At 42.6% G+C, this 24,185-nt stretch overlaps 1 protein-coding gene across 4 annotated transcripts in view; it reads right to left on the reverse strand.

The window, feature by feature from the left end:
• LOC120063024 (2-oxoglutarate dehydrogenase, mitochondrial) overlaps positions 1-24,185 on the reverse strand; it is a 95,978-nt gene that overhangs the window by 43,030 nt on the left and 28,763 nt on the right. For all 4 annotated transcript variants that reach the window (XM_039013124.1, XM_039013123.1, XM_039013125.1 and 1 more), the window contains 2 exons: positions 14,441-14,556; positions 14,150-14,304 (listed from right to left, as the gene is read on the reverse strand). In XM_039013124.1, the coding sequence (XP_038869052.1) occupies positions 14,150-14,304; positions 14,441-14,556 (271 nt within the window). The remainder of the gene's footprint in view (positions 1-14,149; positions 14,305-14,440; positions 14,557-24,185) is intronic.

Below are 24,185 nucleotides of genomic sequence, written 5' to 3' on the forward strand. Positions count from 1 at the left end.
TGCAGTTGGCTCAGAACAGGGCAGCAAGGCTGGCCCTTAAAAGTACACGGCGCGCTAACAATGACATGCATGTCAATCTCTCGGCTCAAAGTGGAAGAGAGATTGTGTTATGGGATTTTTGTGTTTAATGACTAAAATATGTATACATTTGACTTAGATGTTACTGTATGAATGAAACTTATTATAATCATAATGCTGAGTGTAATATGTTCCTTATTAGAAAGAATGGAGTTATCTTCAGACAGGCTGGAATGCTGTGTTCCTTACAGGACATTCTGTCTCTACCCAGGGAGGGGAAAGACCTTGAGTTGGTTGCAGATAGTTTAACAGGTGGCAGACAGTAATGAGGCTGTGAACTGTATTGCCATTGTATTCTAGAGGAGGATGGACATTATAACCTATGACATCATCTTTATTATATAACCTGATGTAAATTGTACTATGATTCAGTACTCTCGAGAATAAACGCTATTGATTGATTGATTTTAAGACTGGTATCTGTCCATTTTATGCAGATAATTATCTTACAAATTCTTATTTATGGGCAGAGTGTTTTAATTGAATTGGTTAATAAACAGGAATCAAAATTCCTTTAACAGATTGACTTCATCACTACTTGTTTTTGAAAGAGGTGTTGACAAGCTGAATGTACCGAGCTGTCTGTTGACAATACGAGCACACAGCTTGTACACGCATGCATACCCCACAAGACATGCCACCAGAGGTCTCTTCACAGTCCACAAGTCCAAAACAGACTATGGGAGGCACACAGTAGTACAAAGAACCATGACTACATGGATCTACAGTTGAAGTCGGAAGTTTACATACACTTAATTTGAAGTCATCAAAACTCGTTTTTCAACCACTCCACAAATTTCTTGTTAACAAACTGTAGTTTTTGCAAGTTGGTTACGACATATACTTTGCGCATGACCCAAGTAATTTTTCCAACATTTGTTTATGGACAGATTATTTCACTTATATTTCACTATCACAATTCCAGTGGGTCAGCCGTCATACCGCTCAGGAAGGAGAAGTGTTCTATCTCCTAGAGATGAACATACTTTGGTGCGAAAAGTGCAAATCAATCCCAGAACAACAGCAAAGGACCTTGTGAAGATGTTGGCGGAAACCGGAACAAAGGTATCTATATCCACAGTAAAACGAGTCCTATATCGACATAACCTGAAAGGCCGCTCAGCAAGGAAGAAGCCACTGCTCCAAAACCGCCATAAAAAAGCCAGACTACGGTTTGCAACTGCACATGGGGACAAAGATTGTACTTTTTGGAGAAATGTCCTCTGGTCTGATGAAACAAAATTGGCCATAATTGCCATAAAGACCATCGTTATGTTTGGAGGAAAAAGGGGGAGGCTTGCAAGCCGAAGAACACCATTCCAACCGTGAAGCACAGGAGTGGCAGCATCATGTTGTGGGGGTGCTTTGCTGCAGGAGGGACTTGTGCACTTCACAAAATAGATGGCATCATGAGCGAGGAAAATTATGTGCATATATTGAAGCAACATCTCAAGACATCAGTCAGGAAGTTAAAGCTTGGTTGCAAATGGGTCTTCCAAATGGACAATGACCCCAAGCACACTTTCAAAGTTGTAGCAAAATGGCTTAAGGACAACAAAGTCAAGGTATTGGAGTGGCCATCACAAAGCCCTGACCTCAATCCTATAGAACATTTGTGGACAGAACTGAAAAAGCGTGTCTGAGCAAGGAGGCCTACAAACCTGACTCAGTTACACCAGCTCTGTCAGGAGGAATGGGCCAAAATTCACCCAACTTATTGTGGTACGCTTGTGTGGAAGGCTACCTGAAATGTTTGACCCAAGTTAAACAATTTAAAGGCAATGCTACCAAATACTAATTAAGTGCATGTAAACTTCTGACCCACTGGGAATGTGATGAAAGAAATCAAAGCTGAAATAAATCCTTCTCTACTATTATTCTGACATGTCACATTCTTAAAAAAAGTGGTGATCTTAACTGACCTAAGACAGGGAATTTTTACTAGGGTTAAATATCAGGAATTGTGAAAAACTGAGTTTAAATGTATTTGGCTCAGGTGTATGTACACTTCCGACTTCAATTGTATATTCCACATCAGGTAACTGATGCAAGAAGTAGAGTCAGATTTTTTTAAACAGGTAAAAATACACCTTATGGAACAACAGGGACTGAAGAGACAGACAACGGTACAGACACATGCATACGCACACAGTGATACTGTTGTATGGTGATACTAAACATTTTGTATTGTAGATATGTAGTGGTGTAATAATGTTATATGATGTACTGTTTAATATTTTTGCTTTAATATGTTTCGACCAAAAGAAGAGTAGGTGCTACCTTGGCAGCAGCTAATGGGGATCCCTAATAAATACATCTACAAATACCTTCAGACGACTCTCCTGAAACTTGTGTGCATCGTAGAGCAAAACAACCGACACCTTCGTGAGAGTCTCCCCTATCGATATTGGTGACATATTAGTTTGTACCGCAAATGATTTGGATTTTAGAGATTTTCTTGTCCGGATCTTAATTTGTAAAAAATAAAAATAAGAGAGAAAAAAAGAACACTTTCACAAGCCCCATGTTATGGAATAGGAACAAGCTTTATATTGGCGGAAAGAGGGGATTGAGCTGCAGCCACCACAAGACACGGCAAGTCTCTAGCATAAACATAATGACATCACTGTGTGACGCTAGGGAGCATCAATTGACCTTAGGGGGTTGAACATTCAGGTGTATATGATCATTTTTAGATATACAGTGGGGAGAACAAGTATTTGATACACTGCCGATTTTGCAGGTTTTCCTACTTACAAAGCATGTAGAGGTCTGTAATTTTTATCATAGGTACACTTCAACTGTGAGAGAAGGAATCTAAAACAAAAATCCAGAAAATCACATTGTATGATTTTTAAGTAATTAATTTGCATTTTATTGCATGACATAAGTATTTGATCACGTACCAACCAGTAAGAATTCCGGCTCTCGCAGACCTGTTAGTTTTTCTTTAAGAAGCCCTCCTGTTCTCCACTCATTACCTGTATTAACTGCACCTGTTTGAACTCGTTACCTGTATAAAAGACACCTGTCTACACACTCAATCAAACAGACTCCAACCTCTCCACAATGGCCAAGACCAGAGAGCTGTGTAAGGACATCAGGGGTAAAATTGTAGACCTGCACAAGGCTGGTATGGGCTACAGGACAATAGGCAAGCAGCTTGGTGAGAAGGCAACAACTGTTGGCGCAATTATTAGAAAATGGAAGAAGTTCAAGATGACGGTCAATCACCCTCGGTCTGGGGCTCCATGCAAGATCTCACCTCGTGGGGCATCAATGATCATGAGGAAGGTGAGGGATCAGCCCAGAACTACACGGCAGGACCCGGTCAATGACCTGAAGAGAGCTGGGACCACAGTCTCAAAGAAAACCATTAGTAACACACTACGCCGTCATGGATTAAAATCCTGCAGCGCACGCAAGGTCCCCCTGCTCAAGCCAGCGCATGTCCAGGCCCGTCTGAAGTTTGCCAATGACCATCTGGATGATCCATAGGAGGAATGGGAGAAGGTCATGTGGTCTGATGAGACAAAAATAGAGCTTTTTGGTCTAAACTCCACTCGCCGTGTTTGGAAGAAGAAGAAGGATGAGTACAACCCCAAGAACACCATCCCAACCGTGAAGCATGGAGGTGGAAACATCATTCTTTGGGGATGCTTTTCTGCAAAGGGGACAGGACGACTGCACCGTATTGAGGGGAGGATAGATGGGGCCATGTGTCGCGAGATCTTGGCCAACAACCTCCTTCCCTCAGTAAGAGCATTGAAGATGGGTCGTGGCTGGGTCTTCCAGCATGACAACGACCCGAAACACACCGCCCGGGCAACGAAGGAGTGGCTTCGTAAGAAGCATCTCAAGGTCCTGGAGTGGCCTAGCCAGTCTCCCGATCTCAACCCCATAGAAAATCTTTGGAGGGAGTTGAAAGTCCGTGTTGCCCAGCAACAGCCCCAAAACATCACTGCTCTAGAGGAGATCTGCATGGAGGAATGGGCCAAAATACCAGCAACAGTGTGTGAAAACCTTGTGAAGACTTACAGAAAACGTTTGACCTCTGTCATTGCCAACAACATCTCAACAGTATTGAGATAAACTTTTGTTATTGACCAAATACTTATTTTCCACCATAATTTGCAAATAAATTCATTAAAAATCCTACAATGTGATTTTCTGGATTTTTTTTCTCATTTTGTCTGTCATAGTTGAAGTGTACCTATGATGAAAATTACAGGCCTCTCTCATCTTTTTAAGTGGGAGAACTTGCACAATTGGTGGCTGACTAAATACTTTTTTGACCCACTGTAACTCCACCAGTCCTATTCATGATACCATTCACTAAAATTATACCTATTTTAAAAATTTCTTCAAAAAAAATGTTTAAAAAAAAAATCAATTAGTATATTTGAGTTTAATCACAATATTTGTTGTATTATTTGTTCTGTCTGTTCAGGTGGATTAAACTGAAATTGCAACCAACTTTCTAAGGCTTGTTTAAAAAAATAACAATATTGGAGATTATTTCCTTTTCAAACAACTGAAAGTGAGCAGGTATAATCTGAACAAAGGGAAAAAGGCCATTATTGAATATAGGATGAGACATTCTTACCAATTTACTAGAGAATCAGTTTGGATTTAAGTATAACTTTTGTATGACTGATGCCTTTAGTGAGAGTTCTAATGCTTTAATATTCAATTTCTGCCCTCCAAATTCATATTCGTTATATAAATAGGCCCTTTTAAGTTTGTCTGGCTTGCCATTCCAAATAAAATATAATATTCTTTGCTCATATAATTTAAAAAGCAGGTTACTAGGTATAGGCAAAACCATAAGCAAATAGGTCAACTGTGATATGACTAAAGAGTTCAATCGGGGTGATTTTTCCACAAATAGACAGGTATTTTCCTTTCCATGGTAGCAAGATCTTATCTATTTTTGCTAACTTTTTGAAAATTTATTGGAGTGAGATAATTTCTTTCTTTTGGGATTTGTATGTCCACATCTCCGTCAAACAATTGAATTGGTAAACTACACAGTAATGTAAAATTCACATTTTTCTAGTGATCCAATACGTAATATAGTACACTTATCATAATTTGGTTTTAATCCAGAGAGGATAGCAAAAGTATCTAGATCCCTCTATGAGGCCGTGGAGAGATTCTAATTGTGGTTTTAAAAGAAAACATGAATCAGCAGCGTACAATGACACCTTAGTTTTTAAGCCACGGATTTCTAATCCCTTAATATTATTGTTTGATCTAATTTTAACAGCTAACATTTCAATGGCAATAATAAATAGATATGCCGATAGTGGACAACCTAGTTTTACTCTAGATAGTTTAAAACTTTCTGAGATGTAGCCATTATTTACTATTTTATACCTTGGGTTACTATACATAACTAACCCATTTTATAAGAGATTCCCCAAAGTTGAAATATTCAAGGCATTTATATATAAACTCCATTCGTACTTTTTTTGTTGATAACCTTTATTTAACTAGGCAAGTGAGTTAAGAACAAATTCTTATTTACAATGACGGCCTAGGAACAGTGGGTTAACTGCCTTGTTCAGGGGCAGAACGACAGAATTTTACCTTGTCAGCTCAGGGATTCGATCTGCAACCTTTCGGTTACTGGCCCAATGCTCTAACCACTAGGCTACCTGCCGCCCCAACGCTCTAACCACTAGGCTACCTGCCGCCGCCGCCACTTTATCAAAAGCCATAGTATTCTATTGTTTCCAGTACTTGTCTTATATTATCTCCAATGTATCGTCCATGTAAAAAACCTGTTTGATTAGGATAAATAATATCTGACAACACTTTAAGTCTACGCGCCAAGCATTTTTCTAGGACTTTTGCATCACAACACTGAAGTGTAAGATGTCTCCAATTTTTTTAATGGACTGGATCTTTATATATACACCACTTGGGTCCTGTCTCAGGAATAATGATATCAGACCTTCTTGTTGCATGCCTGATAATCTACCATTTATATAGGAGTGGTTAAAACATGCTAATAATGGTCCTCTGAGTATATCAAAAAAAGTTGCGTATACTTCCACTGGTATGCCATCCAGCCCTGGAGTTTTCCCAGCCTTAAAGGCTTTAATTGCATGAAGAAGTTCCTACTTTGTAATTTGGCCTTCACATGAGTCTTTCTGTACAGATGTTAATTTTACATTATTAGGGGAAAAATCCATACAATTAGCTTCAGTTAGCGGAGATGGAGGAGACAAACGAAAACATATTCTTAAAGTACTTTACTTAATCTTTCAAAATATATTTTGGTAAATTATGCGTGACTCCATTTCTAACAAGTTGCAATACATTTTTTTTAGTAGCATTTCTATGTTGAATTATGTGATGATCCGACCGCATTCTGTCCCCTATCAACACTAACTTTTGGTGCCAGAGAGAATGGCATAAGAAAGTAATCAAGACAACTAGCTTGATTAAGCCTCCACCATGTATATCTCACTAGGTCAGGGTATTTAAGTCTCCATATATTCACTAATTCCAATATATCCATAACATTCATGACTTCCTTAAGTGCCCGAAGGTGATAGTTTGTAGTGTGATTTCCTTTCCGGTCCATAGAGGTATTTAAGACTGTATTAAAATCTCCCACTATGCCTCCAGGGTGGCGCAGTGGACTAAGGCACTGCATCGCAGTGCTAGCTGTGCCACCAGAGACTCTGGGTTCGAGCAAAGGCTCTGCCGCAGCCGGCCGCGACCGGGAGGCTCATGGGGAGACGCATAATTGGCCCAGCGTCGTCCGGGTAGGGAGGGTTTGGCAGGGAGGGTTTGGCTGGCAGGGATATCCTTGTCTCATCGGGCACTAGCGTTCTTTGTTTCACGGAAACATGGCTCACTCGAGACACGCTATCGGAGTCGGTACAGCCACCTGGTTTCTTCACTCATCGCGCCGACAGAAACAAACATCTTTTTGGTAAGAAGAAGGGTGGGGGTGTATGCCTTATGATTAATGAGACGTGGTGTGTTCATAGCAACATACAGGAACTCAAGTCCTTCTGTTCACCTGACTTAGAATTCCTCACAATCAAATGTGCATTATCTACCTAGAGAATTCTCTTCGCTCATAATCACAGTCGTGTATATTCCCCCCCAAGCAGACACATCGACAGCCCTGAAATAACTTAATTTGACTATGTAAACTGGAAACCATAAATCGTGAGGCTGCGTTTATTGTAGCTGGGGAATTTAACAAGGCTAATCTGAAAACAAGGCTCCCTAAATTCTATCAGCATATCGATTGCGCAACCAGGGCTGGCAAAACCCTAGATCATTGTTATTCTAACTTCCGCAATGCATATAAGGCCCTCCCACGCCCTCCTTTCGGAAAAGCTGACCAGGATTCCATTTTGTTGCTCCCAGCCTATAGACAGAAACTAAAACAGGAAGCTCCCGCGCTCAGGTCTGTCCAACGCTGGTCTGACCAATCGGATTCCACGCTTCAAGATTGCTTCGATAACGTGGACCGGGATATGTTCCGCACTGCGTCGAACAACAGCATTGATGAATACGCTGATTCGGTGAGCGGGTTTATTAGCAAGTGCATCGGCGATGTCGTACCCACAGCTTCTATTAAAACATTCCCAAACCAGAAACCGTGGATTGATGGCAGCATTCACGCAAAACTGAAAGCACATATCTGCAGCATTAGCGAAGATGTGATCAATACATGTTGATGATTTAATTCCTGTGCTGTTTGTAACTACCCTGGAAGGTTGACTGACAACCTGATCCAGGTTGCTGGCACTGGTTAGTTTATTCCTGAGAGGGCAGCTTGAGGATAGCCAGTCAATATTTAAAATAACCCAGAAAATATACTTCTCTGTTGATATCACATACATTATCAAGCATTTCACACATATTATCCAGATACTGACTGTTAGCACTTGGTGGTCTATAGCAGCTTCCCACAAGAATGGGCTTTAGGTGAGGCAGCTGAACCTGTAGCCACATTACTTCAACAGTATTTAACATTAGATCGTCTCTAAGCTTCACAGGAATGTGGTTCTGAATATAGACAGCAACACCGCCCCGTTGGCATTTCTGTATTTTCGATAGATGTTATAACCATGCATTGCTACCACTGTATCAAAGGTATCTCTAAGTGAGTTTCAGAGATAGAATATGACTGTCATCTGTTACCAGCAAGTGATTTACTTCATGGACCTTGTTTCTTAGGCTACATATGTTAATATGGGGTATTTTTAGCACTTTTCTGGGTTGCTTGATTGTTTTTAATGCTTTACTGGGAAGCTTTTCAGAGGTAGACTTACTCATGTTATTTACATTGGAGCTGATAGTGCAGAGTGAGCTGCATAAAGTGGTGTTCCTACTATTGCACACCGCTTCAGTGCTAACAGTGTAACTCTGGTTTATAGGCTCATGATTACTGCTGTCATGACTGTCCTGATCAGGTCAGGTTACAGGAGACCACAACCCTACAGATTATCTCTTACCCCCAACAGAGGAGGAAAGATCTAGGGGTCTGAAGATGTGGGGGTTTTATGACCCCTCACGCCCATGGTAAATCTTAGGCCACAGACAAAATTCCTTTGTCCTCTCACTATGGAGAACCAGCCTCAGAACATTAAACATGCAATAAAGGGACTTTGGAAGAATGGTTTCCGTCAGCCACAATGGTGGTCATGACGATAGATGGAATATGAAAATGTATGTAATTTTTGTTTAGTTATTAAAGGTTAATAGATGACGTTATTACAAAAACATTGTAACTTTAAGAGTTTTCCCAGTATATGCTTGATGTCTATACATTGTACGTTGTGTGGAAAATGTCCAAATCAAAGAGAATGTTTTGGTAAAGATGAAATGTGAAGTTAGTTGTTTAAAACACGATTTGAATAAAATCTATACCTTGCCTCTTAACCTCTCTAGGGTATGTGGGACGGTAGCGTCTCACCTCGTCAACAGCCAGTGAAACTGCAGGGCGCCAAATTCAAAACAACAGAAATCCCATAATTAAAATTCCTCAAACATACAAGTATTTTACACCATTTTAAAGATACACTTGTTGTAAATCCAGCCACAGTGTCCGATTTCAAAAAGTCTTTACGATGAAAGCACACCAAACGATTATGTTAGGTCAGAGCCAAGTCACAGAAAAACACAGCCATTTTTCCAGCCAAAGAGTCACAAAAAGCAGAAAGAGATAAAATGAATCACTAACCTTTGATGAAATTCATCAGATGACACTCATAGGACTTCATGTTACACAATACATGTATGTTTTGTTCGGTAAAGTTCATATTTATATCCAAAAATCTGAGTTTACATTGGCGCGTTACGTTCAGTAGTTCCAAAACATCCGGTGATTTTGCTGAGAGCCACATCAATTTACAGAAATGCAACCGCTGTGTCAGATTTCAAAAAAACTTTACGGAAAAAGCACACCATGCAATAATCTGAGTACAGCGCTCAGAGACCAACACAACCCAAAGAGATATCCGCCATGTTGTGTAGTCAACAGATGTCAGAATAGCATTATACATATTCACTTACGTTTGATGATCTTCATCAGAATGCACTCCCAGGAATCCCAGTTCAACAATAAATGTTTGTTTTGTTCGATGAAGTCCATCATTTATGTCCAAATACCTCCTTTTTGTTAGCGCGTTTAGCCCAGTAATCAAAATTCATGACGCGCGATCACTAGGTGCAGACGAAAAGTCAAGTTCCGTTACAGTCTGTAGAAACATGTCAAACGATGTATAAAATCAATCTTTAGGATGTTTTTAACGTAAATCTTCAATAATGTTCCAACCCGAGAATTCCTTTGTCTTCAGAAATGCAATGGAACGCAAGCTAACTCTCTCACGAACGCGCCTGGTCAGCTCGTGGCTCTCTGGCAGACCTCTGACTCATTCCCCTCTCATTCGCCCCCACTTCACAGTAGAAGCCTCAAACAAGGTTCTAAAGACTGTTGACATCTAGTGGAAGTCTTAGGAAGTGCAATATGACCCCATTCCCACTGTATCTTGGATAAGCAAAGAGTTGAAAAACTACAAACCTCAGATGTCCCACTTCCTGGTTGGATTTTTTCTCAGGTTTTTGCCTGCCATATGAGTTATGTTATACTCACAGACATCATTCAAACAGTTTTAGAAACTTCAGAGTGTTTTCTATCCAAATCTATTAATATTATGCATATCCTAGCATCTGGGCCTGAGTAACAGGCAGTTTACTCTGGGCACGCTTTTCATCCGGACGTGAAAATACTGCCCCCTACCCAAGATAGGTTAACTTGGTACGCCCAGAGAATTGCCCTAAAGGTGGTTAAGCCCACTTCTGACCTGAGGGTATAAGACATGTGAGTTAAGAATTAACATAGGAGACTAAGTGACCCAAGCTGCATCCAAGGTCTAAAATGTCGAACCCAAAACGCAACACAAGACTGAAGAAAAATAAATATTTGTTTTTTACCCATGCTACGTATGAGTAGCTGTCTAAGAGGGTGAATTTAAGCCGGACCATCTAGCCTCCACTCTCCATCGAATCGTGGTATCTACACTGTTTCATTCCTACGCTGTGACCTCTGAGCTACAGAGCTGTCTGTCCTCAGAAGGACACTGACATCGTGAGGACAACCAGAGAGTTGCGCCGGAGAAGTGCGTCATTGAGAAGCCTAAACCACCCACGCGGAGCTTCCCCTCAGACCTCCAACACGTAATTACATCATTATATTCTGACCCATAAGAACGGCAGTTCGGGGCAAGGCTAGGGTTAAGATAAGCATTGCTGACAAATGCACCCAAATGTATATTTCTCTCGTGTACTTTCTCTTTTTCTCTCTCTTTTAAATCCCCATTTTGGGTAACACGCGCCATAGTGTGTTGGCACGTTATACTAAGCTCTAATCAATAGCCAAGAGTGTGTTTTGTGTATGTGTATCTGTTATCATCATTTTAGCTTCCTAGTAAATAAATAATCAACTAAGATTGGTGTGGTACGAACTCATTGGTGGGACCTGGATCCGTGCAGATTCCCGGATTATGCGAAGTTCCGAATGAGATTGAAGAGGAAACTGATTAATTAGCGACTGTTGTAAAATCGATATTCTGATATTCTTTGAGTTCATTTGGAAAATAGAAACTTAATAAAACACATTTTCCCATGGTGCCCCAGGTTAATGAGTTAATAATTGCTTGATTCATCTAATCACGCAATTAGAACCCTTTAATCATTCGATGAGCAACAGTCGTCACATTAACTAATACAAAGTCACGAAACTGCTTACAATAGCTGTCAGATAAACAGATGTATTCGGTGCAATTGGGGGAACATAAATTAAACTACTTACATTGTGTTTGCCAATGCCCCTAAGATCATGTACATTTGATGCAGTATTATGACGACTCATTGTCACAATGGTAGGGATTAATTGAGCTGGTCTTGGATCATTTACCAGTCATTGTTTCAATGCAGCCTTGAAATGAGCCCAGGAGATGATTTGGATGGACTCCGTCATTCCTGTAGAGTATCTTCTGTTTCCAGAAAGTGTCAAAGTTACCAATAAAAGTGACTGCAGCGGAGCTACAGTAGTCTTTTAGCCAGACGTGTAATGCTAGCAGTCTGTAGAATCTTTCACACCCACAGCCCAACGATGGTACTGGATTTGAAATTATTGGCAATTTTTTGGAGTCTTAATGCTAAAATCAATTCTTTAAAATCAATTTTCAAATATTCCGAGCTAGCCCTCCTGATGTCGTTTGACCCCACATGGACTACGACAGTGTCAGCTCCCAACATCTGTGGTAGAACAGTCGGAAGCACCCTTGTTAAGTCCTGTACTCGTGCTCCTGGGTAGGACAGGGTTTTTGCCTTGGCGACCGAGATGTTCCTTACCATAGAGCTGCCTATGATGACAGCTGGTGATGTTGAATGGGACGGTCTCTCAGGCAGCCTCACGGTCTGGTGAGGCTGGGAGCCCCGAGGATCTGAACCCGAGATAGAAGCCACCGGAGAGGGAGACAGAACCGAGGACAAAGACGCAGGTACCTCCGGATTCCATCTTGATTGGGAAGCCACCCAGGACGAAAGCGCCGGAACCTCTGGATCCAGGGCGGCAAAGCTGTTTCTGGTCTGTGTCAGTTCTGGGCTCAACATCTCCATGGAGACCCCCCCCCTTGCCAGAGGACGCCTTCTTCGACTTCCACGGCGAGTGACGTACCTCCATGGCTGGTTGGTTGGGTCGAGATCAGCTACGTTCTCCAGTGGAGGGGGAGACCCCTTCGGGGAAGGAACCCTGCCTAGCACCGGCCAGTCGGCTGTGGAGAGCCGACACGTCAGGGAAACTTCCACCAGACCAGAGCGGCGTCTGGCTACTGGGGTGGAAGAAAAAAGATAGACGGTGGGCATGGGTTCCCCAGTAGCTTATGTAGGTTTGCTACTTGCTTGCTAAGAGTAGCTACTTCGCTCCTGTAGTCCTCCGCAAGCGAGAAGTTCCTACATTGAAAGTCAGCGCGGTCCACATTGTACCGGAACAAAGTAAAGTAAACACAGCTCCTGCAACGCTGGAAGCGTTCAATAGCGGCCTCCATTTGAGACCGCCGAGCCAGCTACGCTAGCTGGGCTTTCGCGTCTCTCCCCCTATACAGAATCTGGCAGGATCGCGAGACAGATAGCAGCGCTCACCGCAATTTTACCCAACAGAGCCGGAGGATTCAAAATAAAATAAAACTACATAAAAACACTGTCAGCTTTTAAACCGAGGTCTTTAGTTCAGGTTTCGGCATTCGAACAGCGTTCAACAACAAAAAACATACGTAGCGCTCTGATGCCTTAGAGATTGCCTGACGTAGTGATTGCCTGGTTGGGGAAACACGTGTGGACCTGAATTGTGATAAATGCAGTGGCATTGATATGCGTGGTTGTAACATAATTTTGTGACATACCACAACAATATTAAGTGTCCACCACAAATAAATGGCGCATGCATCTGTTTATGTACTGTACATGTGCACCTCACTCAAGTTTCAACTCAGTTTGCATGGCCTTAACTTATGTATGGAATACTATGTGATAAGTGTGTGTGTAACAGTATATAATGTATGCTTATGTACTGGTGTGAAGGCATTTGGCAGTGGTCAAAAGTACTTAAGTAAAAATACTTTAAAGTACTAAAGTATTTTTGGGGGGTATCTGTACATTACTTTTCTATTTATATTTTTGCCAACTCTTACTTCACTACATTCTGGGAAAAAAAAACATTTTACTCCATACATTTTCCCTGACACCCAAAAGTGGTCGTTACATTTTGACCGAAAAATTGTCAAATTGACACTTATCAAGAGAACATCCCTACTGCATATGATCTGGCAGACTCACTAAACACAAATGCTTTGTTTGTAAATTCTCTGAGTGTTGGAGTGTGCCCCTGGCTATCAGTCAAAAAAAAAAAAAAAAAAAAATATGAAAATTTAGTACTTTTTCCACCACTGGATGTGGCTGGGGGTTACAGCATTTCTTTCACATGACCCATCAATTTAGACAAGTGTGTAAGGGTAAGCGTCATCTAATATTTCTAAAATATTTTTTATCTGGACACTTTGTTAACTTGGAATTTTTCCTTATTGTAGGCTACTACCACTTTTAGTCTTAAACTTTACTACACTACTCACTGTTTAGCACATGACCTCACATGTGAATCCTTAATGAGATGGGTGGGGCTGGTTTAAGAGGGTGTGAACAATGCTGAATGGGTGTAGACAAAGGAGAGCTCTCCAGCAGGTACCAAAACATTCAAAGGCCATTTTTTACAAGTGTTTTAGTTTCCCATTGTTCCTCAAAAATGCTGTGTATGATATACCATTTTGTAGTCTCTACTTTTAGCCAATGTAAAAAATAAAATAAAATAAAAATCTAATTTTGCTACATAAGACCAAATTCAGGTGGTGAGTCAAATCACTTAAGGACAACTGTTGATGTGAAAAGGGCTTTATAAATACATCTGATTGATTGATTGGCTGACTAAAATGTTTGCGTAGGTGGGGGTGAGTGAAGTGTTGTAGAGCGTCGCTCTGACCTGGTGGAGCGAACCATGCGGGCCAACAGGGTCCTCTTCTCCTCCAGGGTGAACTGCATGACGCCGGGCTTCTCAAACTTCTCCCTGATCCACTGGCACTGGTCCAAGTCATTGATGAACATGAACTCCACCCCAATGTGCTGGCAGTAGGCCATCTGAAATATGGGACAATGTGTCTTGTCACTTTACAAGGCTAATAAGCCTGTATTGTACACCATTCACCCATTCAAGACAAAACGGTTGACAGGAACCCAACTTCTTTGACAGACGTGTGTGGTTTAGTTTGAATACCTCCAGGCGGCGGATGATCTCCCTCAGGGGCAAGACTGTCTCAGTGCCCCCGATGAAGGTGGTGGTAGGCAGACGGAACACTTTATCCAAGTCCGACTCATCCAGTCCATAGAAGCCTGTCCAGCATCCAGGGGCAGCAGACCGTCCAGAAGGGCAGAGGAGCAGGAGGGAGGGGGTTGAGGAGGAGGGCATATGTGGAGACAGTCAGGCCAGAGGAGAAAACACCCAGAGACCAGAAACACAGAGGGAAAGAATGTAGGCCACAAAGACATCCACCATCGAAAAACAAAACAGAAAAACAACCAGAGATTAGTTATTAGGATTTAGGCTGGAAAAAAAGAGGGCAATGGATGGATTAAAACACAGGAATATGCCATATGGTTGATGGCACCATAATGGCAACATTGAGTTAATGCAGCAAAATCAAAAGGTTGTGCAGCATCACAGGCAAACGAATATGACAGAGGTGGAGGCATGCAACATGAATGAATGGAAAGTGAATGAAGGGGTGAGACAAAGCGTGGTTGAGTGGTTACAAAACAAGCACAAGACATTAAATGAGGTATACTTGTGGGGTAAAAAAAAAAAACTGCCTGGTTTTACAGGGTCTAGCAGAACGCTTATGACCTGAGCTGCACCCAAAATTATAATTTTTCATATGTTCTTATACACCTTAAGATCCAGTCAATCAAGTAGGACTATATCTACTTTGAAAATAATGGTAACTGTGATGAACATTTGCAAAGTTAATTTCAAAATGCTGTTTCCTGTGATGCAAATATGAGCCCATGTGTCTCTATGGTTTCAGTGCTTCTCTATTAGAGAGGGTATGGAGAAGGTAATAGCATCTAGAATACCCAGATTGGTGGAGCATGTCTATGAAGTAAGGGAAGGCTACACCAGTTTTAGGTCAACAGATACAGCAGTGTTTCCTCTGCGTTCATTTAAGTGTGGTGCTGCGCCACGGCATAATCATTGCCTCTACATCAAAGGAAACATCCATTTCTACCGAACATAGTTTCAATAAAGTTCTGTAAAGCACATTTGCTTTCTTGGTAAATAGATCTGTCTGGGTTCAACACAGTTCTTAAGGTTATTTAGCTCTGTGAGCTGTGGCAGGCAGCCTGCAACTCAACACAGCGCGCCAGTGACCAGTGCTCAATACAGGTGCTCTGGCACAAAACACAATTCACTTGAATCACGTTAGAATGCACCTGTGCGAGAAATGGCATGCCAGGGAACAGTGCATGAGTGACCAGTGCGCAATACAGAAGCTCTGCAGCGCGAAACACAATTAACTTGAATCACCTCAGAGTGCTCGTGTGAGAAACTGCAAGGTACATTAGCTTGTTTGACTAACATTAGCTAGCCTACTACTTAACTACATAAGCTAGGTATAACCTAAAAACTCTACTAACATAATTTAGATCTATAATATTGCTGCCACAATTGTAACGGCAATTAGCTATCTGAATTCCACAAGTATGTTGATGATAGAAACATGGTTACTAGTTAAGCAAGTTAGTTAGCTAGTTTGTTTGGAACTGTATCAAGTGCAAGCAAGATAGCTACATTTATCGGTCTTCGATTAGATAATTGTTTTCTCAGATGAGTTCATTGTAATATTTCCAGCCACAGCAGCGAAAGAGAAAGGGGAAACAGGGACAAGAGTGTCAGGTAACTCTTCTTTAATGTTGTATATTTTTTTGTTTTTCATGCATTTCAGAGCTTGGACCAGCTGACACCAATGACAAAGCTGGCCTCACAGTTTGATGAGTGAGGGCAGTCTACCCCTGCCTTAGACAGCTGGCAGCAATCGCACTGACTTTACCAGTGTCTTCCGTTAATTGAGAGAAGGACTTCTCTGCAATGAAACGAGTAAGAAGATTTGAATGTACTATAATAATTTTACCAATACGTTATTGAGCTCATTTCTTGGGGTGGAAATTATATTTAGTTTTTTCCTTTTAAAAAGTCACCAGAACCAAGCTTTTCAGTACTTATATTATATTATTATTATATATATATTTTAACCCCCCCCCACCCCCGCTAACTTTTCCCCCACAGCTAACACATTTTCCAGAGGAAACACAGATACATTAGATTTTGTTTTTCAAAGACAGCCTACTCCGGATAAGCACCTTTCCTACAAAATGTACAGACACATCGAAAATCTTTTGTTAGACAAACAATAGCTGGTAGGGGAAACATGAAATTGTTAAAACTCTACCCAACAGAGCAAGAGTAGGGGGGGAAAACACACCTAACTATCCACACAGATCAATGCGTGCTTAAAGTTAAGTGTAGATTTCCACCATATCTTTATGGGGACTAGATTTTCCAGGAGATGAAAGCGAATTTAAAGAGATATTTTGAGGCAATTAAGAAATAATCAGATTTCATTACCCAAATTTGTAGTGTGGCATCTATGGTCCAGGAGGATAACTAAATAAATTGCTTGTTGTTTTATGGTAGAGGTAACTCTTAAAATGCAAGTGCCAAAAGAAAGGTAATGAAATAGAAGTCAGGGCAATCTAAGATAAGAATAATCATCTCTGTTTCTTTGATTGCCTCAGGAAAAGAAGAGAAGGGCAACAACATTGTAATTGCAAAAAATAACAACTATGACCTTGGCTAGTCAATGCATAAACCAAAAAAAAAATGAATGCGAGCATTGGTGATATAGGAAATTCATTTAACAACTGTAATAGTTCTAGCTACAACAAATTGGCAGTTATAGGGATTATATTACATAGATCAAAGAAAGACAGATCAAAATGTAAAAGAATGTGTGTGTGGGTTTGTGCATGACTGACTGAAAGGGTGTGTTAAGGACTTGAGCAATACTGAAGAGTATCCAAGCAAAGAAGAATAAGCTCTGGGACAGAACAAAAGCTTCAAACGACTGGACAGGAAGCAGGACAAACTATGGGTATCCTATAACACTGTGGCATCAGAAACAAACAGCATTTAGCTGACCTGACCGAAGAGCTGACCTGCAGTAGTGAAGCTTCTCCAAGGACAGGGAGAGCAGCTTCTTGCAGATTCTGCACACTGACTGCAAGTTCACTTCCAACAACAAAACTGTCAGCTCACAAGGCAGCAACAAACATGGCTGCTCCTTAACGCCAGACAGACAGCAGCAGCACACAGCAAGGAATACACATTCTCCACCGCAAAGTGGAGACAAGACATGGTTCACCAATGCCCAGGTCATTACCATCGCGAGCGAGACAGCACACGTCATCTTTATATGGTGTGAGAGACAGTGTGACCCATGGCGGTTCCATAGCAGCAGTCTTCTAGCATTACACTGGGCCAAAGCTGTGCAAAAGCAGCTGTGCAAAAGCATCATCAGGGTACAACGAGGGTCGGTGATGATTTCTTAATCGCAGTTATACAAAGGCAAGATCCTGCTATTCTACAGTATGTCGTAGTGCAAGCAGTGAAGTGCAAAAACTTGTGCACATTTTCAAAAACCTAGCATAAGGCAACTAACTACGAGAGCATTTGGGTGCGTGTTATGACAAATGATTTGATTATTACCACTCTCCCAATGTTTGTCAGCTCTAAAATGTGACACGCAGTCAGATTCTGAAACAAAGTGGAAGCAGATAAACACACTTAAGTTGGTTTTACAAGAGATCCAACTGGGACTTTCAGTGAAATATTCCTACCGACAATTTAAACAAAATTCGCCACAGTTTGAGAGAAATATTACTAGGCATCACACAGGCATCACACATCACACATCCACCAGTAAGCAAACAACAACTACAACTTTAACACTTATGTACAGTGCCTTCAGAAAGTATTCACAGCCCTTTACTTTTTCCACATTTTGTTGTGTTACAGCTTGAATTTAAAATGTATTACATTTAGATTTTGTGTCACTGGCCTACACACAATGCCCCATAATGTCAAAATAGAATTTATTAAAAAGTTTTTACAAATTGTTTAAAAATGAAAAGCTGAAATGTCATCTTCAGTCAATAAGTATTCAACCCCTTTGTTATGGCAAGCCTAAATAAGTTCAGGAGTCAAAATTTGCTTAACAAGTCACATTAGTTTAATCAAATCAAAATCAAATCACATATTATTTGTCACACTCGCCGAACCTTACAGTGAAATGTTTACTTACAAGCCCTAAACCAACAATGCAGTGTAAAAAAATAATTTTTGAATGTAAGAGATACGAATAACAAATAACTAAAGAGCAGCGGTAAAATAACAACAGCAAGAGTATATACAGAGGGTACCGGTACAGAGTCAATGTGCGGGGGCACCGGTTAGTCGAGGTAATATGTAGATGTAGGTAGAGTTATTAAAGTGACTATGCATAGATAATAACAGAGTAGCAGCAGAGTAAAGGGGTAATCTGGGTAGCCAATTGATTAGATGTTCAGAAGTCTTATGGCTTGGGGGTGAAGCTGTTTAGAAACCTCTTGGACCTAGACTTGGTACTCGCGGTAGCAGAGATAAGTCTATGACTAGGGTGGCTGGAGTCTTTTACAATTTTTAGGGCCTTCCTCTTACACCGCCTGGTATACAGGTCCTGGATGGCAGGAAGCTTGGCCACAGTGATGTACTGGGCCGTACGCTCTACCATCTGTAGTGCCTTGCGGTCGGAGGCCAAGCAGTTGCAATACCAGGCAGTGATGCAAACCGTCAGGATTCTCTGTTGGTGATGTGGATGCCAAGGAATTTGAAGCTCTCAACCTGCTTCACTACTGTCGATGAGAATGAGGGCGTGCTCGGTCCTCCTTTTCCTGTAGTCCACACTCATCCCCTTTGTCTTGATCACGTTGAGGGAGAGGTTGTTGTCCATGCACCACACGGTCTCGTCGTTGTATGTGATCAGGCCTAACATTATTGCGTCATCGGCAAACTTAATGATGGTGGGGCCTCCCGGGTGGCGCAGTGGTCTAGGGCACTGCATCGCAGTGCTAGCTGCGCCACCAGAGTCTCTGGGTTCGCGCCCAGGCTCTGTCGCAGCCGGCCGCAACCGGGAGGTCTGTGGGGCGACGCACAATTGGCATAGCGTCGTCCGGGTTAGGGAGGGTTTGGCCGGTAGGGATATCCTTGTCTCATCGCGCTCCAGCGACTCCTGTGGCGGGCCGGGCACAGTGCGCGCTAACCAAGGGGGCCAGGTGCACGGTGTTTCCTCCGACACATTGGTGCGGCTGGCTTCCGGGTTGGAGGCGCGCTGTGTTAAGAAGCAGTGCGGCTTGGTTGGGTTGTGCGGCTTGGTTGGGTTTGGTCTCTCCCGAGCCCGTACGGGAGTTGTAGCGATGAGACAAAATAGTAATTACTAGCGATTGGATACCACGAAAATTGGGGAGAAAAGGGGATACATTTATAAAAAAATTAAATTAAAATAAAAAATAAAAAAACTTAATGGTGTTGGAGTTGTGCCTGACCGCGCAGTCATGAGTCATGAGTGAACAGGGAGTACAGGAAGGGCACCCCTGAGGGGCCCCCGTGTTGAGGATCAGTGTGGCGGATGTGTTGTTACCTACCCTTCCCAGCTGGGGGCAGCCCATCAAGAAGTCCATGATCCAGTTGCAGAGGGAGGTGTTTAGTCCCATGGTCCTTAGCTTAGTGATGAGCTTTGAGGGCACTACGGTGTTGAACGCTGAGCTGTAGTCAATGACTAGCATTCTCACATAGGTGTGAAAGGTGCGGCTTGGTTGGGGCGCACCAAGCCGCACTGACTAGCATTCTCACACACCTTTGCCCAGGTGTGAAAGGGCAGTGTGGAGTGCAACAGATATTGCATCATCTGCGGATCTGTTGGGGCGGTATGCAAATTGAAGTTGGTCTAGGGTTTCTGGGATAATAGTGTTGATGTGAGCCATGACCAGCCTTTCAAAGCACTTCATGGCTACAAACATGAGTGCTACGGGTTGGTCGTCATTTAGGCAGGTTACCTTAGTGTTCTTGGGCACAGGGACTATGGTGGTCTGCTTGAAACATTTTGGTATTACAGACTCAGTCAGGGACTGGTTGAAAATATCAGAAGACACTTGCCAGTTGGTCAGCGCATGCTCGAAGTACACATCCTGGTAATCCGCCTGGCCCAGCGGCCTTGTGAATGTTGACCTGTTTAAAGGTCTTGGCTGCGGAGAGCATGATCACACAGTCGTCCAGAACAGCTGATGCTCTCATGCATGTTTCAGTGTTACTTGCCTCGAAGCGAACATAGAAGTAATTTAGCTCGTCTGGTAGGCTCGTGTCTCTGGGCAGCTCTCGACTGTGCTTCCCTGAGTAGTCTAATAGTTTTCAAGCCCTGCCACATCCGACGAGCGTCGGAGCCGGTGTAGTACGATTCGATCTTAGTCCTGTATTGACACTTTGCCTGTTTGATGGTTCGTCGGATGGCATAGCGGGATTTCTTATAAGCTTCCGGGTTAGAGTCCCGCTCCTTGAAAGTGTCAGCTCTACCCTTAAGCTCAGTGCGGATGTTGCCTGTAATCCATGGCTTCTGGTTAGGGTATGTACGTACGGTCACTGTGGGGATGACGTCATCGATACACTTATTGATAAAGCCAGTGACTGTTGTGGTGTACTCCTCAATGCCATCGGAAGAATCCCGGAACATATTCCAGTCTGTGCTAGCAAAACAGTCCTGTAGCTTAGCATCTACTTCATCTGACCACTTTTTTATTGACCGAGTCACTTCCTGCTTTAATTATTGCTTGTAAGCAGGAATCAGGAGGACAGATGGAGGGCGAGCTTTGTACACGTCTCAGTGTGTGGAGTAAAGGTGGTCTAGAGTTTTTTTTCACTCTGGTTGCACATTTAACATGCTGGTAGATCTTGCCCTGCATTAAAGTCCCCGGCCACTAGGAGCGCCACCTCGATGAGCGTTTTCCAGTTTGCCTATGACGGTATACAGCTCATTGAGTGCGGTCTTAGTGCCAGCATCGGTCTGTGGTGGTATGTAGACAGCTACGAAAAATACAGATGAAAACTCTCTAGGTAGATAGAGTATCTCATGATAAGCTGTAGACCACACTACCTCATGCGAGCAAAACCTCGAGACTTCCTTAGATATTGTGCACCAGCTGTTGTTTACAAATATACATAGACCGCCACCCCGTGTCTTACCAGAGGCTGCTGTTCTATCCTGTCGATCCAGTGTATAACCCGCCAGCTGTGTTATTAATGCCGTTGTTCAGCCACTACTCAGTGAAACATAAGATATTACAGTTTTTAATGTCCCGTTGGTAAGATACACGTGCTTTTAGTTCATCCAATTTAATATCCAGCGATTGTACATTGGCCAATAGGACCGATGGCAAAGGCAGATTAGCCACTCATCGGCGGATCCTCACAAGGCACCCCGATCTCCTGCCGCGATACCTCTTCCGTCTCTTTCTCCTGGAAATGACGGGGATGAGGGCCTGTTCGGGTATCAGGAGTAAATCGCTCTCGTCCGACTCATTAGAGAAAAATTCTTCATCCAATTCAAGGGGAGTAATAACTGTTCTGATGTCCAACATTATGTACAAAATAAGTTAAACAATGCAACAAAAAAATAATAATAGTAGCACGGTTGGTTAAGAGCCAATAAAACGGCAGTAATCCTCGCCATTACTAGATGGACTCACTATGTGCAATAAAAGCGTTAAAAATACTTTTTTGAATGACTACCTCATCTCTGTACCCCACACATACAATTATCTGTAAGGTCTCTCAGTCGAGCACTGAATTTCAAACGCAGATTCAACCACAAAGACCAAGGAGGTTTTCCAACGCCTTGCAAAGGGCACCTATTGGTATATCCATAAAAAAAGACATTGAATATCCCTTTGAGCATGGTCAAGTTAATTACATTTTGGATGGTGTGTCAATACACCCAGTCAATACAAAAATACAGGTGTCTTTCCTACGTCAGTTGCCAGAGAGAAAGGAAACCACTCAGGGATTTCACCACAAGGCCAATGGTGACTAAACAGTTAAAACAGTTAAAGTTTAATGGATGTGATAGGAGACAACTGAGGATGGATCAACAACATTGTAATTACTCCACAATACTAATCTAAATGACAGAGTGAAAAGGAGGAAGCCTGTCCTGAATAAAAATAATCCAAAACATGCATCCTGTTTGCAATAAGGCACTATTTGAGGTAAGTCCAACAACACATTTATATTTACAAGCATGGTGGTGGCTGGAACATGCATTATCATGGTTCACCTCGGCGTTACTCTGGACCCTGATCTCTCTTTTGAAGAACATATCAAGACTGTTTCAACGACAGCTTTTTTCCATCTACGTAACATTGCAAAAATCTGAAGTTTTCTGTCAAAAAATTATGCAGAAAAATTAATCTTAATATTAATGCTACTTCTAGGTTAGACTACTGCAATGCTCTACTTTCCGGCTACCCGGATAAAGCACTAAATAAACTTCAGTTAGTGCTAAATATGGCTGTTAGAATCCTGACTAGAACCCAAAAATTTGATCATATTACTCCAGTGCTAGCCTCCCTACACTGGCTTCCTGTTAAGGCAAGGGCTGATTTCAATGTTCTACTGTTAAACTACAAAGCATTACATGGGCTTGCTCCTACCTATCTTTCCGATTTGGTCCTGTCGTACATACCTACACGTACGCTACGGTCACAAGACGCAGGCCTCCTAATTGTCCCTAGAATTTCTAAGCAAACAGCTGGAGGCAGTGCCTTCTCCTATAGAGCTCCATTTTTATGGAATGGTCTGCCTACCCATGTGAGAGACGTACACTCGGTCTCAACCTTTAAGTCTTTATTGAAGACTCATCTCTTCAGTAGGTCCTATGATTGAGTGTAGTCTGGCCTAGGAGTGTGAAGGTGAACGAAACGGCACTGGAGCAACGAACCGCCCTCTGCCTGGCCGGTTCCACTCCCCCACTGGGATTCTCTGCCTCGAACCCTATTAGAGTCACTGGCGCTCTTCCATGCCGTCCCAAGGAGGGGTGCGTCACTTGAGTGGGTTGAGTCACTGGCGTGGTCTTCCTGTCTGGGTTGGCGCCCCCCCTTGGGTTGTGCCGTGGGGGAGATCTTTGTGGGCTACTCTCGGCCTTGTCTCAGGATGGTAAGTTGGTGGTTGAAGATATCCCTCTAGTGGTGTGGTGGCTGTGCTTTGGCAAAGTGGGTGGGGTTATATCCTGCCTGTTTGGCCCTGTCCGGGGGTATCATCGGATGGGGCCACAGTGTCTCCTGACCCCTCCTGTCTCAGCCTCCAGTATTTATGCTGCAGTAGTTTATGTGTCGGGGGGCTAGGGTCAGACTGTTATATCTGGAGTATTTCTCCTGTCTTATCCAATGTCCTGTGTGAATTTAAGTATGCTCTCTCTAATTCTCTCTCTCGGAGGACCTGAGCCCTAGGACCATGCATCAGGACTACCTGGCATGATGACTCCTTGCTGTCCCCAGTCCACCTGGCCATGCTGCTGCTGCTCCAGTTTCAACTGTTCTGCCTGCGGCTATGGAACCCTGACCTGTTCAACCGGACGTGCTACCTGTCCCAGACCTGCTGTTTTCAACTCTAGAGACTGCAGGAGCGGTAGAGATGCTCTTAATGATCGGCTATGAAAAGCCAACTGACATTTACTCCTGAGGTGCTGACTTGCTGCACCCTCGACAACTACTGTAATTATTATTATTTGACCATGCTGGTCATTTATGAACATTTGAACATCTTGGCCATGTTCTGTTATAATCTCCACCCGGCACAGCCGGAAGAGGACTGGCCACCCCTC

Source organism: Salvelinus namaycush, chromosome 18 (assembly GCF_016432855.1).
Source record: "Salvelinus namaycush isolate Seneca chromosome 18, SaNama_1.0, whole genome shotgun sequence".
NCBI lineage: Eukaryota > Metazoa > Chordata > Actinopteri > Salmoniformes > Salmonidae > Salvelinus > Salvelinus namaycush.